We start from the raw sequence: 17,376 nt of genomic DNA, 5'->3' as shown, positions 1-17,376 counted from the left end.
AGAAGCATCCCTAAGTTGAGAAGACAGAGTTGATAGTAAGAGGAAGCCAAGTCAGCTGTAATTTGCAAAGCAGAGGATGGGAGAAAAGAGAGGCTCACAGTGAGAGAATCAGGAAACCTGCAGAAGGCTTCCCTCTCATCTTCACCTGAGTCCATATCAGCACATCTGTGGGTGAAAAGTACCCAAGGCAAGGGAAATGACCACTGAAAAGGAGCAGGTAGAACGAATGCCAGAGTCACAGAGGGCAGGGAACAACTGGTATTCCCACCAGCCAGAGTGGAGAAACCCTGTAACACATCAGGAGTTAGGCAGAGTATTCAGTACTGGGGAAAAATGAGCTTTAGGCTAAAGGCTGTTCTGAATGTTCCACCCAGAAAAGCATAAATATAAACCTCAGAAAAAAATCAAAATATTATTTCCAAGTGGCATAATAGTAGCCCAGAATAAAGCTTAAGAATATTTATGGAAACCCAAAATACCCAGCACTCAACAAAAAAAACTTCACAATATTTGGCATCCCCCCCAAAAAAGTGTCAGGCATGCAAAAAAGCCAGAAAAATACAATCCATAAGGAGGAGAAAAACCAATCAATAGAAACAGACTCAGAAATGACACAATTAGTAGATTAAGGGCATTAAAATGGTTAATAATAACTATTTTCCATATGTTCAAGAAAGTAGTGAAAGCACAAGCATGGTGATGAGAGACATGGAGATATTTTAACAAACTCCATCTCTTCACTTTCTGATAGTCATTAAAGTAATTAATTACTAATTCTCTTTTAAGAAAAAATGGAAGCATCTTTATTCTTTAAAATATTGTGTGGGGAGACGTTGCCCTGATATCCAAAAGAGTCGTTTTGTGGCTTGACTTGTCAAAGGCTTTCATCTCAGAAGATTTTAGATTGCATTGGCCCTGAGGTAAGACTCTGCAACCTCACAACTGCTCACGTGCAGGAAATAGTGACTGAAACAACTCACTAAAAGCCAACTACTTCTTTTTCTTCCTTTCCTTTTTTTTATGTGTGTCATTTCTCCTTCTTTAATCTTTTAATAGTGTTGCAAGAAATATGAATTTTAATGATAAGCAATATAAACTCAAAGTAGATCAGATTGGCTTGACACAGATTGGCTTGACACGAGATTGGCAAGATTGTTACAGCCCTAATATTTTTCAAATTTTTTATTATGGTAAAATAAATATATATATACAATAAAGTTAACATTTTAACCATTTTTAAGTATACAATTCAGTGGCATTAATTACATTCACAATGCTATGCAATCATCAAGACTATTTCATCATCACAAACAAAAATTCTGTTACGATTAAACAATAACTCCCATCTCTCACAGTCTCCCACCCCTACCACTAGTCCCTGGTAACTCCCTTTCTACCTTCTGTCTCTAGGAATTTGCATATTCTTGATATATTCTCGATACCTCATGTAAGTGGAATCAGACAATATTTATCCTTTAATGTCTAGATTATTTCACTTAGCATAATGTTTTCAAGGTTTGAACTTAATTCCTTTTTATGGCTAATATTCTAGTGTCCATATATGCCACTTTTTGTTCATCCATTCACCTGCTGATGGACACTTGGGATGTTTCTATTTTTTGGTTATTATAAATGATACTACAATGAAAACTGGCATATAAGTATCTCTTTAAGTACCTGGTGTTTGGGTATATACCTAAAATTGGAATTGGTGAGGTGTATGGTAATTCTCTGTTTAGCTTTCTGAGGAACTGCCAAGCTGTTTTCCACAGTGGCTGCAACATTTTACATTCCCACCAGCATGTACAAGGGCTTCAATTTCTCTATATTCATGCCAACTTGTTAGTTTCCATTCTTTAAAATTATAACTATCCTAGTAGCTGTGAAGTGATATCTCATTATGGTTTTGGTTTGCATTTCCCTAAGGACTATAATGATGAGCATGTTTCATGCGCTTATTGGTCATTTGTATATCTTCTTTGCATAAATGTGAATTCAAGCCCTTTGCCCATTTTTGAATTCTGTTGTTTATCTTTTTGTTCTTGAGTTTAGGAGCTTTTTACATATTCTGGATATTAAACACTTATCAGTTATATGATTTTCAAATATTTTTCTCCCATTCTGTAGCTTTTCTTTTCACTTTCTTGATAATGCCCATTGATGCACAAAAGTATTTAATTTTGATGAAGTCCAACGTATGTATTTTCTCTTTTGTTGCTTGTGCTTTTGATGTCACATCTAAAAATCCACTGCCAAATTCAAGGTCATGAAGATTTGCCCACATGTTTTCTTCTAAGAATTCTATGGCTTTAGCTCTTATACTTAGGTCATTTATTCTTTTTTTTTTTTTGCGTTACGCGGGCCTCTCACTCTTGTGGCCTCTCCCGTTGCGGAGCACAGGCTCCGGACGCACAGGCCCAGCGGCCATGGCTCACGGGCCCAGCCGCTCCGCAGCATGTGGGATCTTCCCGGACTGGGGCACGAACTCGTGTCCCCTGCATCGACAGGCGTACTCTCAACCACTGCGCCACCAGGGAAGCCCCATTTATTCATTTTGAGTTAATTTTTGTACATGGTGTGATGTAGGGGCCCAACTTCATTCTTTTGCATGGGAAAAACCAGTTGTCCCAGCACCATCTGTTGAAGAGAAAATTCTTTCCCAATTGAATGGATGTAAAACTTGTGTCAAAAATTACTTGGCCAGGGCTTCCCTGGTGGTGCAGTGGTTGAGAGTCCGCTTGCTGATGCAGGGGACATGGGTTCGTGCCCCGGTCCGGGAGGATCCCACATGCCACGGAGCGGCTGGGCCCGTGAGCCATGGCCGCTGAGTTTACGCGTCCGGAGCCTGTGCTCCGCAGCGGAAGAGGCCACAACAGTGAGAGGCCCACATACCACAAAAAACAACAACAACAACAAAAATTACTTGGCCATAGATATATGGGTTTATTTATGAACTTTCAATTCTATTCTATTGGTCTATATGCCTCTACTGAGAAAGAAGAACAAAGCTGAAGGTATCATGCCCCCAGACTTGAAAGTATACTACAAAGCTACAGTAATCAACACAGTATGGTACTAGCACAAAAACAGACACATGGGTCAATGGAACAGAGATTCCAGAAATAAATCCACACTCATATGGTCAATTAATCTATGACAAAGGAGGCAAGAATATATGATAGGGAAAAGACAGTTTCTTTAATAAATAGTGTTAGGAAAACGGGACAGCAACATGCAAAAGAATGAAACTGCACTGCTTTCTCACACTGTATAGAAAAATAAACTCAGAATGGATTAAAAACTTAAATATAACACCTGAAACCATAACATTCCTAGAAGAAAACACAGGTGGTAATCTCTTTGAAATTAGTCTTAGCATGTTTTTTTTTTTTTTTTGGACATACCTCCTCAGGCAAGGGCAACAAAAAAGAGCAAAAATAAACAAATGGGACTACATCAAACTAAAAAGCTTTTTGCACAGTGAAGGAAACTATCAACAAAACAAAAAGGTAACCTACTGAATGGGAGAAGATATTTGCAAATGATGTATCTGATAAGGGACTGGTATCCAAAATGTATAAAGAACTCATATAACTCAATATCAAAACAATTACCAACCTGATTAAAAAATAGGCAGAGAACCTAAATAGACATTTCCCAAAGAAGACATACAGATGGCCAACAGGCACATGAAAGATGCTTAACATCACTAATCATCAGGGACATGCAAATCAAAACCACAATGAGATACCACCTCATACTTGTCAGAATGGCTAGTCTCAAAAAGACAAGAAACAAGTGTTGGTGAGAATGTGGAGAAAAGGGAAGCACTGTGCACTACTGGTGGGAATGTAAATTTGTGCAGCTGCTATGGAAAACAGTATGGAGATGCCTCAAAAAACTAAAAATAAAACTACCATATGATCCAGCAACTCTACTTCTGGGTATTTATCCAAAGAAAACAAAAACACTAATTCAAAAACATCTATGTACCCCTAACATTCACTGCAGCACTATATACAACAGCTAAGATATGGAAGCAACCTAAATGTTCATCAACAGATAAATGAATACAGAAGATGTGATACACAGACACACACACACAATGGAAGATTTCTCAGCTATAAAAAAGAATGAATTCTAGTCACTGGCAGCAACATGAACGGATGGGAGGGTGTCATGCTAAATGAAATAAGTCAGACAGAGAAAAATGAGTACCATATGATTTCACTTATATGTGAAATCTACAAAACAAATGAACAAACAAAACAGAACAGAAACAGACTCATAGATATGGAGAACAAACCAGTGGTTGCCAAAGAGGAGTGAGGTGGCTGTGGGGGGGTGCTGGGCAGACAAGATCAGTGAAGGGAATTAAGAGGAACAGACTTCCAGTTATAAGACAAATACATCACGGGGATGTAATGTGCAGATAGGGAATATAGTCAATGACACCGTAACAAATTCGTATGGTGATGGATGAAAACTAGATTATTGTGGTCATCATTTCATAATGTAAAAAATACTGAATCACTATGTTGTACACCTGAAACTAATGTAATACTGTATATTAATTATAACTCAATTTAAAAAGAAAAAAGAAAGATGCTTAGAATCCTGAAGTCACCACCTGTGGTGACTGAAGGGTAATCTATAGCTGGGAAGAAGGAAGGGAGGGAGGGAGGAAGGATGGCAGGGAGGAGAGAGGGAGAGGGGAAAGGAAGAGAAGAGAAGAGAATGGAAGTGAAGAGAAAAACAAAATTTCCCAAATTGAGTATGCTAATCACAAAAGGGAAAATGGTATTATTTCTGAGAATGTTCTTCAATGGCTACCCAAATTATTTTTTTATCAACAGTGGAATTATTTTCTTCAGCTAATAATAAATTCTTTTGCAAATAAACCAAAAAAATTGTGGAAAAAAAGAGTACTGTCTCAATATGTTAATGTTCCTTTCTCAGTTATCACTAATAATAATTGCTCCCTACTTGTTCTATTTTAAAAGAAAGTTTTAAAATGTTGCCCTCAGGTGCAAAGATGGGTCAAGAATCCTGTTATATAACACATTAGGGAAGAATGCAAGAGGGCCCAAAGAGGGCCAGATGGTTCTCAGCCTGGTGCACAGGAGGCTGGAGAGTGGTTAGAGCCAGGTCTAGAAGGCTGACAGACCTCCTTAAGAGGTATGGTGTGGGCTCATGAGGGTTTTTCCTCCAGACATCAGTCAGGAAATTTAATTCCTTCTCTTTAAGTGGCTGGTTAGTCATCCCTTCCAGCAGGAATAAAATAAAATAATAATAATAAAAAAAAAGGTTGTTAACCAAGCTCATGCATGAAGAAATGACAAAAAGCCCATAGTTAAATATGTTATCTCCCAGTTGTAGCGCTGCCAGACTACTTCTTTCATTTGTAACACTGATATTAAAAGTATTATCACTTCCTTTTGTAATCTATTTTTTTAAGCTGACAAATACTCCCACCAACCTTATAATTTGTTAAAACACATATTAGGTCAAACCAGAAAACAGAATGACACTACAAAGCAATGCTCAAATGTTTATATACCAAGAAAGGATGAAGTGGGGCTTCCCTGGTGGCGCAGTGGTTGAGAGTCTGCCTGTCGATGCAGGGGACATGGGTTTGTGCCCCGGTCCGGGAAGATCCCACATGCCACGGAGTGGCTGGGCCCGTGAGCCATGGCCACTGAGCCTGCGCGTCCGGAGCCTGTGCTCTGAATGGGAGAGGCCACAACAGTGAGAGGCCCGCGTACCGCGAAAAAAAAAAAAAAAAAAAAGAAAGGATGAAGTGTAATAATGTTTGGATATTTACAAAGTGATGTGAAGGGATGAGAGTGTTGGAAAATTGAAATCGACCCAAGGGATGTGTGACCTGGTGGTTTTGTTTAGTTTAGTTTGTTTTTTTTTTAACTTACATCGCTGAGCCTTTCCCGAGAGCTGCTCCTGTGGAAGCCCTTGGATTCTCCACTGGCACTTTCACTGTCACTGTCCCTGCAGCTGTTCTGCCCTGGCTTGAGCTGAAGGCAGAAGAAAAGAGAAAAAAGAAAAGTGTCAGTGATCTCACACAACTGCTCCTTCACCCCTATTCCTTAAGCCTTGTCAAAAGTGAACAACTGAAGGTCCTAATCTTTAGCATTTTTCTCAGCTTCTGAATAGTACCAGGTAAGCTGCCATAGAAAGAAACATGGAGGGTAGGATAAGTACAACATTTACCATAAAGTGTCAATGTAGATAAAAGACTGCAGCAGCCCTTCAATAAACACTTGAAAAGTTTAACATAAATCTTGGAGGGTAATCTTTCCTGAGATTTTTCCAATCTAGGTTATACCAAATATGATTTCCCATCTTATTTCCTCTGTCCTCTTCTGGGGAAAAAAAGAAAGAAAAAGAGAAAGAAACAACAGGGACTTCCCTGATGGCGCAGCGGTTAAGATTCCCCCTTAACCAACGCAGGGGACACAGGTTCCATCCCTGGTCCGGGAAGATCCCACATGCCGCAGAGCAACTAAGCCCGTGCACCACAACTACTGAGCCTGCACTCTAGAGCCCACGAGCCACAACTACTGAGACCGTGGGCCTAGAGCCCATGCTCTGCAACAAGAGAAGTCACCGCAATGAGAAGCCCGCGCAACGCAACAAATAGTAGCCCTGGCTCACTGCAACTAGAGATATCCCGCACGCAGCAATGAAGACCCAACGCAGCCAAAAAAATAAATTAAAAAAAAAAAAAAAGAAATGACAAAACAGAATATAAAACAAGGTTTTCTTCTCCTCAGATAAGATGATGAGATTCTGTATATTATCCTTCATGCACTAGGGAGACAATGATCCTGTTTTTTGAGACAATACTCTAAAGATATTTTAAAATACCAAATTAAGACCTACAGCTTAAGTAAATTAAACCAGCATCCATTCAACAAATATGTATTAAGTACCACATTTGAGCCTGATAGTAAGAGCTAGAGATATGGTACTTAAGCAAATTAAAAACTCTCTGCTCTTACACAAAGCTTACACTTTAGCAGTTTCTACACATTTACCTGGCTCTGATTTTCACGTTCAGGATGTTGTACACGTTTAGCCAGATCTGGTTTTCCATTGAAAATGAACAAACACACAAGAGCAAACCATTAGTCTATACAAGACTATGAGTCAAATTCATATGGACCATTAGTCTATAATGTCATCACCAACCACATTTGCAGAGAACCCAAGCAATGTGAGGTAAGTTACAACACATGGCACCTTTACAATGTTCTCAATCTAGCAAGAGAAAGACAGTGCAAGACAAACAAATATAGCAACACAAGGAAATACATATATCCTAAATGATAACCAAAAAACGAGTCAGTGATGTTAGGAGGAAAGGTGATGTCTGAAGCCTTGGATTTTAAAAGCAGATTGAGCTCATACGGCTGAAAGGGGAGGAAAAGATACTCTTGATGGGAGAAAGTTAGAAAGAAAAGACAGGGAAAGCAACATGCTAGGAAATGATCAGGAGTCTTATCTGAAATAGAGAGCTCCTTTTGGGAGGAAATAGGAAGAAACAGGAGAGAGACGGGTATGGATCAGAGCATGGAAAGTCTCAAGCAAAACACAAGCCCCATATTTCCGGGTAGCAGGGAACTTCAGAGAGCAGAACAGGTGAAAGGTAGCAAACCTTTTGCCTGCAGGTTTTCATGTGACTCTGGGACCATCGGGGAAGATGAACCAAGATGAATGGAGAATGAATCCAAATCAGCATTCCTTGTACCTTTAATGTGCCTCTTTAAAGACTGCAGTTCAGACCTAACTTTTGGTCATACCATCTAATCAGCTATTGCCAAATCCCCCTATATAGAGGGCATTGTTTTTTGATTTCAACCTTTCTACAAATCCACTTTTACCACTCTCTTCTAAAATCCCTTTCTCCAGGAAGTCTTCTCTAATGGAAGCAAGAAAAATGATGCTAATTTTACTTTGTATCCTTCTGAGCCCTTAAGTACTTAGTTTCCTCTTAAATTACTGCTAAACCTGCTAATTCTAAATTAATTCAGATGCAAGCTATATGAGCCTTTTCTTATTACTATGGAATAAAAGTTCAGAATATTGTCATTCTCTTCAAGTTTTCATCTTTACACTTGTAATAAAGGGGAATTTAATCTAAAATGAACATCACTTCCTCTCCATTTCCTGAACATGCCATGCCCATTCCTGCCTTACACTTCTTCACACTAGATTTTCTTAATCTGGAATGCTCACTCTCACTTTCTCTGTACTTTTCAGGTCAAGACTTTTTTAAAGCTCAGATATTGTCTCTTCCACTAGGGTCTCTGAAGAGCTCTTTCTCTGTATATTTGTTTTTTGACATATGCCTTCAAATTCTAGCAAGCGTCTCATTCTTCATTGATAATTATGATAACATTTTCAAGTTTTAAAAGGTCTACGTTAAATATATTTATACTGATGATAAAATCTGTATGTGGAGTTGGCTCTGTAATTCATAAGCAACGTCAGAACTCTTATCTCATTGGATCTCTGAGGTAAGTAGAGGCAGGTAAAGCTAATTCCAACGTATGGATGAAACAGTGTGTAGAGGAAATGTGCTCAGAATTAGGCAAGAGATCTAGGGCTAACCCCACGTCTCCACTGCCTACTGCTGTCTTCATTTTAATTCTTAGTGCTTGTTTAAATGTTTACGTTTAACCTGGAGATAATGATTCAGTGGTAGGCTAGTATTCTCCACAGAATATACTTTCAATACATCTGTGGTAACCAACCGCATTCACAAGGAAAGAAATCTTATTAGGTAACATTTGAGCAAGAGATGTTTATAGGGACTTCCCTGGTGGCACAGTGGTTAAGAATCTGCCTGCCAATGCAGGGGACACAGGTTCGATCCCTGGTCTGGGAAGAACCCACATGCCGCGGTAAACTAAGCCCATGCACCACAACTACTGAGCCTGCGCTCTAGAGCCTGCAAGCCACAACTACTAAAGCCCACGTGCCCTAGAGCCCACGTTCCGCAACAAGAGAAGCCGCCATAATAAGCCCCACGCACTGCAACGAAGAGTAGACCCTGTTTGCCGCAACTAGAGAAAGCCCACGCGCAGCAACAAAGACCCAACACAGCCAAAAAATAAAAAAGAAAATTTTAAATTAAAAAAAAGAAAAATCATTAAAAAAAGAGATGTTTATAAAAACTAAGTCCTCCAACTTCGAAGAGAAATAAACATCTAGGTGGGAATTAACGGTATAAGAGCATCAAGACTTTTTCCTGATGTTCAAGAGGCTTAACAAAATCTGGACGTTGCATTTGGGTCTTTTCCATGTTTCTTCATGGAAGGAAAATGATGACTTCAACAAGGCCCAGCAAGAGACCCCTGTGGCCCTGATGTAAGTTATCTGACTAGGCTAAGGGCAAAACCCCAAGAAAAACTGAGAGGAAGCAGCTTTCTAGCCTTGCCTGTGTCCTGCCAGCAAAAGCACTTCAGCGAATTCTCTTTGGAGAGCCTTACATAAAATCCACCCCCACATCACCCCTTTTCTCCTCCAAAGCCAGGCTCCAAAGCCAGGCTCAAGTTTAAAGGAAACTTAGGATTTTAAGCTGTCAGACAGCTCAATATTTCAAAGAAATAGACTGACTACAGCAAGTACTGAAGCTAAACCACAAGATATCAGGCAAAGAAGTATTCCTTCCGAATCCCATGAATACATTTAAGACTGGCATTTTCAAGCACATCCAATGGATAATTGGGGTAGCACAACTAACCCAGAAGCTGTAATCCTTCACCTGAAATTCCCAGCTATTACCTACAACCAGAGACATTAAAAGGCCAGGTGCTGGCTTAAACATTTAAAGACCTAAGAAAAATCAATCTGCTTGCATTGATTTATCCCAGCATCCATGGCATCTGTTATAAGAAAGTTTTTGCTATAAATGATGCAATGAAATTTCTTACTATCCGCCTTTAGGTATTTCAGGACCTCGCTTATTTAAAAATTACTATAGGGCTTCCCTGGTGGCGCAGTGGTTGAGAGTCCGCCTGCCGATGCAGGGGACACAGGTTCGTGCCCCGGTCCGGGAAGATCCCACATGCCGCGGAGCGGCCGGGCCCGTGAGCCATGGCCACTGAGCCTGCGCGTCCGGAGCCTGTGCTCCGCAACGGGAGAGGCCACAAGAGTAAAAGGCCCACGTACCAAAAAAAAAAAATAATAATAAATAAATAAAAATTACTATAATTCACTCTCTAGTTCCAGACGTTTCTACCCATTAGGATATTATATAGTTTAGGAATTGGAACTAGAACAAAACAAAGTTAAAGGAACCTACCATCTGGCATGAGTGGCAGTAATTCTATCAGTAAGATTATCACCTTTTATAAAATATAAGAAGCCATCTTGTTTTCATTAGATTTCATTGTCAACAATATATTTTCCAAACTCTGAGACTGCATTGTCATTAGAGTTAACTGTTATTAATGGCTAATTAGGAAAATAACGATCTATGGTTTTATCATGGCTGATGAACATGTAAGAAAGTCCCATCATCCTGGACTGAGGGAAGTAAGGGGGAACAATTCTGTGTGCATCTGCTAAGATTTGTTAGCCAGGCTATGCCACTCTTTTCAGCTTGAGTCTGGAGAGTCCCAACAAGATGCTAGATGTTCAGAAGGTGTCATTAACCCTTCAAACAAAACTCACAAAAGGATGAAGTATGGGGAAGAGATACCTATGCCTAGAACTCTAGAGGAATGATGTGAATTATGAACTGCAATGCAGAAGAGCATCCGAAAGTAATCTCTCACCACAGTTTTGGTTCCTCAAAGCAGCATAAATCTTATCTTGGACTGCTGAGTTTTCCTGTAGGGATCTAAATGAACCCTATATGATGTTTCTTAAAGGCGTCAATAAGCACCGAATCTTCTTTTATTCAACAAAATTTTATAATATACCTTCACTAACATCAAAGCAGTAAGTATTTAATCTCATAAAAGTGTTGTTTTATTGTTTCCATATAAAACTGTTCCCAAGTGGAGAAAGTTTCATAGATTGAGTGGCATTTGTGCTGTTTTATTGCTTAGGCTTTAAAAGGTATTTCAAAATGCCTTTAAAAGAGGCGTTTGTACTGTTTTATTGCTTAGGCTTTAAAAGGTATTGCAGAACCAAAGTAAGTAACTTAATGAAAAGTCTGGACACATCAAAACGAGCTAGTGGGAAATAACTACTATAAGCAAAATTACGAAGTTGAACACAAAAAACGTTTTCTTAAGAAATAAACACTGTACTTTTAAATGTATAATAACAAGTTGTGACAGAAAGATAAAAATTAAATTCTGGAAACTAGGGTAGTGCAAGGAATTTCTGCGAAATTTCTCTGGGATCATAGAATCAGAAGTTATATTGTTATTGTTTTTAATAGTTAGAAAAAGAATTTTAAGGATTTGGTAATCTTAAAGTTAATCACTAAATTTAGATACTAAAAGCATCTGTTTTCTAAGTTACTATTGAATGTAAAAGAATTAAAACATAATAGAGAAATGGAGAAAAAATAAGGGAACTAGCAAGAGAGCAAGCATATGGCTAAGTATATTGATTATAATAACAATAATATACATGGATTAAGCTCCCATTTTTTTAAAAAAGGCAAGGATATCTAGTTTGTATTGGGTAAAACAAACAAAAATGTATTTGTTAGTTATAGAGCACTCTTAAATTTTAAAAGAGAAAAAAGACAAAATATTCTAAATAAATGGCTAAAGTCATACGTCAAAGGTAATCATTTTATAGTGATAAAAGGTATAATCTTTACCTTTTACACTTCTGTTCTTTATATTAAAGTATTAAGATATAAACCTTGATATCCCAATATAGTAACTAAAAAATATCTTAAGTAATAAAGGAAATCAACAGGAGTTGGGAAACTTTAGCATGCTACCTAACAGACAGTAAGAAAACAAAACAATAGAAAGGGACCTGCAGTTAAAGAACTCAGTTTGACTCAGGCAATACATAGTAAATTTGGTAACTTATATAGACCACATCTTCTAGAGCATCCATGGGACATTACCGCAGACTGAAGGTGTAGTAAGCTACAAGAATATCAGACTTTCAAAATTTAGAAACTACATGAACAGCCTTCTTGATGGTAAAAATTAATGACATTTTAAACTGAATATCCATATCACCTAGAGACTTTAAAACAAACTTTCAAGATATTTTTAAAAATTCTCTGCACAATTAGAATTGAGTCAGAGAGAAAATGACAAACATACCATCTAAAAATTAAGAAAATGAAAATTATAAATATGTTAGTAAAACATTTTACAAGATCTGTAAATTCTGTGCTAGAGATTAACTCATGTATTTTCTATTAAATTGGAAGTAACAGAAATAAATAGCCTAATTATAGAGAACAAAAGTAGTACAACAATAAAAAAGCAACTATGGGGAAGATTAGAGGGAGGAGTTTCTAAAGATGAAAACTACATAATGAATTGGAAATTAAAATATTGTACAATTAACAAATTAGAGTAAAGTTGGGAGCAAAACCCACAAATATAAAAGAGACATACTTCTTATATCTCTAGAATAAAAAGATATAAAAACCAAAAAAAAAATAACGTGATATAACTACATAATAATAATGTGATAATACAATATATAATGTGAAATAATAATATGATTATCATTACAAAAATGTGATAATGAACACATTCTAAATTATAATAATAAACATTATTCTATGGTGGTACTGATGAAAATTATACTAAACTAACTTTAATTTTTTAAAAATTTTAACAAAATTTGATCTAGAGCATGAAAAAAAAATATGTAAAGCTAATCTGTGCCCAAATCTGACAATAACAAAACAAAAAGAGAATTATAGGATGATCTTCTTAATTTAAAAAGCTGCAAAATTCTGATGAAATGCAACAAATTCAATGTAACAATAAATTTAAAAATAGTCCACCAGGGACTTCCCTGGTGGTGCAATGGTTAAGAATTCACCTGCCAATGTGGGGGACATGGGTTCGAGCCCTGGTCCAGGAAGATCCCACATGCCATGTAGCAACTAAGCCTGTGCACCACAACTACTGAGGCTGCGCTCTAGAGCCCACAAGCCACAATTACTGAGCCCGTGTGCCACAACTACTGAAGCCCGTGCGCCTAGAGCCCGTGCTCCGCAACAAAACAAGCCACCGCGATGAGAAGCCCGTGCACCACAACGAAGAGTAGCCCCCACTCATCGCAACTAGAGACAGCCCACGTAGCAATGAAGACCCAACACAGCCAAACATAAATTAATTAATTATTTTTTTTTAAAAAGCATCTAATTGACGTATACAAAACACTGCACCCAACAATGGCAGGAGACACATTGAAAAAATAATAATCCACCAAATTCTAACAGAATTTTGCACAGGAATGTTAAGAAGCCGCCAATTTGCAAGTGGGCACAGGGGAGATTTTTGAGGTGACGGCAAAGTTATAAAATTGGAGTATAGTGATGGTTGTACAACTCTATAAATATATTAAAAAACAAACTGTAGACTGATAATGAATAAATTTTATTATATATAACAAATATTTTAATAAAGCAGTTTATTTTAAAAAGTAAGAGGTCCCATCAGTTTAATCTTTTACTCCAGAAAGAGGTCCCTAGTTGAACACTTACACGATTAAATCAGGCTAATGAAGCAACAGAACACAACTCCCTTTCTTAAAGTCAACTGTCCATATAAAAATTTAATCATGGGAATAAACAGGGGGCAAGTATCTTGAGTGCCATCTTGGAATCCTGCCTGCACAATAGGTTTACAAAGACAAGAAAAGGAGAAATTGCTTCTTAATCCATGTATCATAAAATCACTCCCATGGGCTTCCCTGGTGGCGCAGTGGTTGAGAGTCCGCCTGCCGATGCAGGGGACACGGGTTTGTGCCCCGGTCCGGGAGGATCCCACGTGCCGCGGAGCGGCTGGGCCCGTGAGCCACGGCCGCTGAGCCTGCACGTCCGGAGCCTGTGCTCCGCAACGGGAGAGGCCACAGCAGTGAGAGGCCCGCGTACCAGAAAAAAAAAAAAAAAGTCATGATAACATACCTGACTTTTCATTTCCTACAAAAACAGAAGTCTAAACTACAAGGGGGAAAAGAATGCACAAGAATGAGATTAAAGAGAAAAGCGTGTTTGTTTGCCATTCCTTGGGTATGACTGTGAACTGAAAGATAAATCTGTTTTCATATAGGTTCAGAAATCCACACATAATAAATATATGCAATGCAAGAATAATTTGATGAAGGGATGTTTGACTGCTTTGGTATAGTTTCTAGCCTTCTGATAATGAGATTTTGATTATTAAAAAGAGATTGAGACAATATCATTTGGTTAGCAAGGATACACAAAGCTTACTTTTTATATTTTTCTATAACAAAAGATGTTTTTGAACAGTGTTTTAAACAGCCTTGCATTCTTTAAAATAACCATTACCCTCAAGCATAAAATGTTTTCTGACTTTCGTTTTTCCCATTCTACTATGAAAATATCCAACTGAAGTCTGAGGAGGCAAATATGTAAGATGAGTCTGTCATATCTTGTCATCCTAGAAAGACACTGTCAAAGGGACTTGAGAGCCAAATTTAAGGGGCTCCCACTAACCAAAGATGGGACCATTTGAGTATTAACAGCATAATAACACAATGAACTGAGACATATCAACATGTTTAAATACGGAAGCATTCAATTATATTAAAAGAAAACCAACCAACAAATACCTTATTGATTACCTTTGGAGGACCTCCTGAGAAGGATAAAATTAAGCAAAGAACCAAGCATCAGTGGCTACTATCATCATAAAAATAGAGAAAACAAGATAATACATCCCTCCTAATAGAGAACACACCACCACCACCAACCCGCAAAATATAACCTGAATCTGGGTCACCACAGATTATACTACAAGCTTACAGTAAATATAAGGGATAAGAGCACATGTTAAACCACACACCAGGGGATACAATCAGCAAAATCCAGAGATCACCTGATAACCTCAATGAATAAACTGCAAGGTAAATACAGAATAAGAGTAGGAATGAGATAACAAGACATATAAGACATCTCAACCAATTGCCATGTACAGATCTTATTTTAAACCTAATTTGACCAAAGTAACTTAAAAAGTGATGAGACAAACTCAGAAATATGTACATTGACTAGGTATTGGTGATATTAAGGAATTATTGTTTGTATATTTCTTTTAAAGTATATAGAACTTAAAAAAAAATTTTTTTCTGTGAATCCGAAACTTCTAATTTATCCCTCTCCCTGTCCCCTTCCCCTTTGGTAACCACAAGATTATTTTCTATGTCTGTGAGCCTATTTTTGTTTTGTAAATAAGTTCATTTGTATCTTTTTTTTTAGATTCTACATATAAGTGATATCATATGATATTTGTCTTTGTCTGACTGACTTACTTCACTTAGTATGATAATCTCTAGGTCCATCCATGTTGCTGCAAATAGTATTATTTCATTCTTTTTATGGCTGAGTAATATTCCATTGTGTATATATAACACGTCTTCTTTATCCATTCATCTGTCAACGAACACTAAGGTTGCTTCCATGTCTTGGCTGTTGTAAATAGTGCCGCTATGAACACTAGGGTGCATGTTACCTTTTCGAATTAGAGTTTTCATCTTTTCCAGATATATGCCCAGGAGTGGGATTGCTGGGTCGTATGGTAGCTCTGTGTTTAGTTTTTAAGGAGCCTCCATACTGTTCTCCATAGTGGCTGCACCAATTCACATTCCCACCAACACTGTAGGAAGAGTTCCCTTTTCTCCACACCCTATCCAGCATTTACTATTTGTAGACTTTTCTTTTTAATAAATTTATTTGTTTATTAATTTATTTTTGGCTGCATTGGGCCTTCATCGCTGTGTACAGGCTTTCTGTAGTTGCAGCAAACGGGGTGCATTGGGCCTTCATTGTGGTGCACAGGCTTCTCATTGCGGTGGCTTCTCCTGTTGCAGAGCATGGGCTCTAGGGTGCGCAGGCTTCAGTAGTTGTGGCGCACAGGCTTAGCTGCTCCACAGCATGTGGGATCTTCCCGGATCAGGGCTCAAACCTGTGTCTCCTGCATTGGCAGGCAGATTCTTAACCACTGTGCCACCAGGGAAGCCCCTATTTGTAGACTTTTTGATGACGGCCATTCTGACTGGTGTGAGGTGATAGATACCTCATGGTAGTTTTGATTTGCATGTCTCTAATAATTAGTAATGTTGAGTAGCTTTTCATCTGTCTGTTGGCCATCTGTATGTCTTCTCTGGAGAAATGTCTATTTAGATCTTCTGCCCAGTTTTTGATTGTTATTTTTCTTTGTTTGTTTGCTTTTTGACATTGATGTCCATGTATATCTTAATGTCTTAGTTGGCTCAGGCTGCCATAACAAAATACCATAGACTAGTGGCTTAAACAACAGAAATTTTCTCATAGTTCTGGAGGCTAGAAATGTAAGTTCAAGGTTCCAGCACGGTCAGTTTCTGGTGAGAGCTCTCTTCCTGGCTTGTAGACAGCCACCGTCTCTCTGTGTCCTCATGTTGAGGGGAGAAAGAGAGTTATCTTTCTAATGACTCTCCTTATAAAGAACAGTAATCCTATCAGGACCCTACCCTTATGACCTCATTTAATCTTAATTACTTCCTTACTCCAAATACATTGGGGGTTAGGGCTTAAACATATGAATTTGAATTGGGTTGAGGGGGCAGGGAGGCATAATTTGGGTCATATCACTTAGCAACCTGCATACCATTAGACATCACCAATTACTGACTACTTCATACTAGGCTGCATTACTTTAAGGAGGACAGAAATGAACTTGTTTGGGAAACACTACAGTCAACTCTTTTGAGAAGCCACAAACATTTTTCAAAGGTGGGATGGGTCCCACATACATATGTTCTAGAATATTTGAGATCCCTATTTTAGATTAAATTGTGTCCACCCAAAATTCATATATTGAAACCCTAACTTCCATTATTTCAGAATGTGACTGTATCTGGAGACAGGGACTTTAAAAATGTAATTAATTTGAAATGAGGCCGTTAGGGTGGGCTCTAATCCAATCTGACTGATGTCCTCATAAGAGGAGACTGAGACATAGGGAGAGACATCAGATATACACATGCACAGAGAAAAGGCCATGTGAGGACACAGTGAGAAGACAGCCATCTACAAGGGAAGAAGAGAGGTCCTAGAAGAAAGAAAACCTGCCAATACCTTCATCTTGGACATCTAGTCTCCAGAAATGTGAGAAAATTAATTTCTGTTGTTTAGGCCACCCACTCTGGCATTTTGTTATGGTAGCCCCAGAAAACTAATGTAAGTCT

At 38.1% G+C, this 17,376-nt stretch overlaps 1 protein-coding gene across 2 annotated transcripts in view; it reads right to left on the bottom strand.

Moving 5' to 3' along the window:
- AUTS2 (activator of transcription and developmental regulator AUTS2) overlaps positions 1-17,376 on the bottom strand; it is a 1,124,169-nt gene that overhangs the window by 623,446 nt on the left and 483,347 nt on the right. For both annotated transcript variants that reach the window (XM_030871940.2, XM_030871941.2), the window contains exon 3: positions 5,928-6,029. In XM_030871940.2, the coding sequence (XP_030727800.1) occupies positions 5,928-6,029 (102 nt within the window). The remainder of the gene's footprint in view (positions 1-5,927; positions 6,030-17,376) is intronic.

This window comes from Globicephala melas, chromosome 15, assembly GCF_963455315.2.
Source record: "Globicephala melas chromosome 15, mGloMel1.2, whole genome shotgun sequence".
NCBI lineage: Eukaryota > Metazoa > Chordata > Mammalia > Artiodactyla > Delphinidae > Globicephala > Globicephala melas.
Note: the sequence above shows the minus strand (reverse complement) of the source record. Positions and strands in the feature narration are given on the sequence as shown.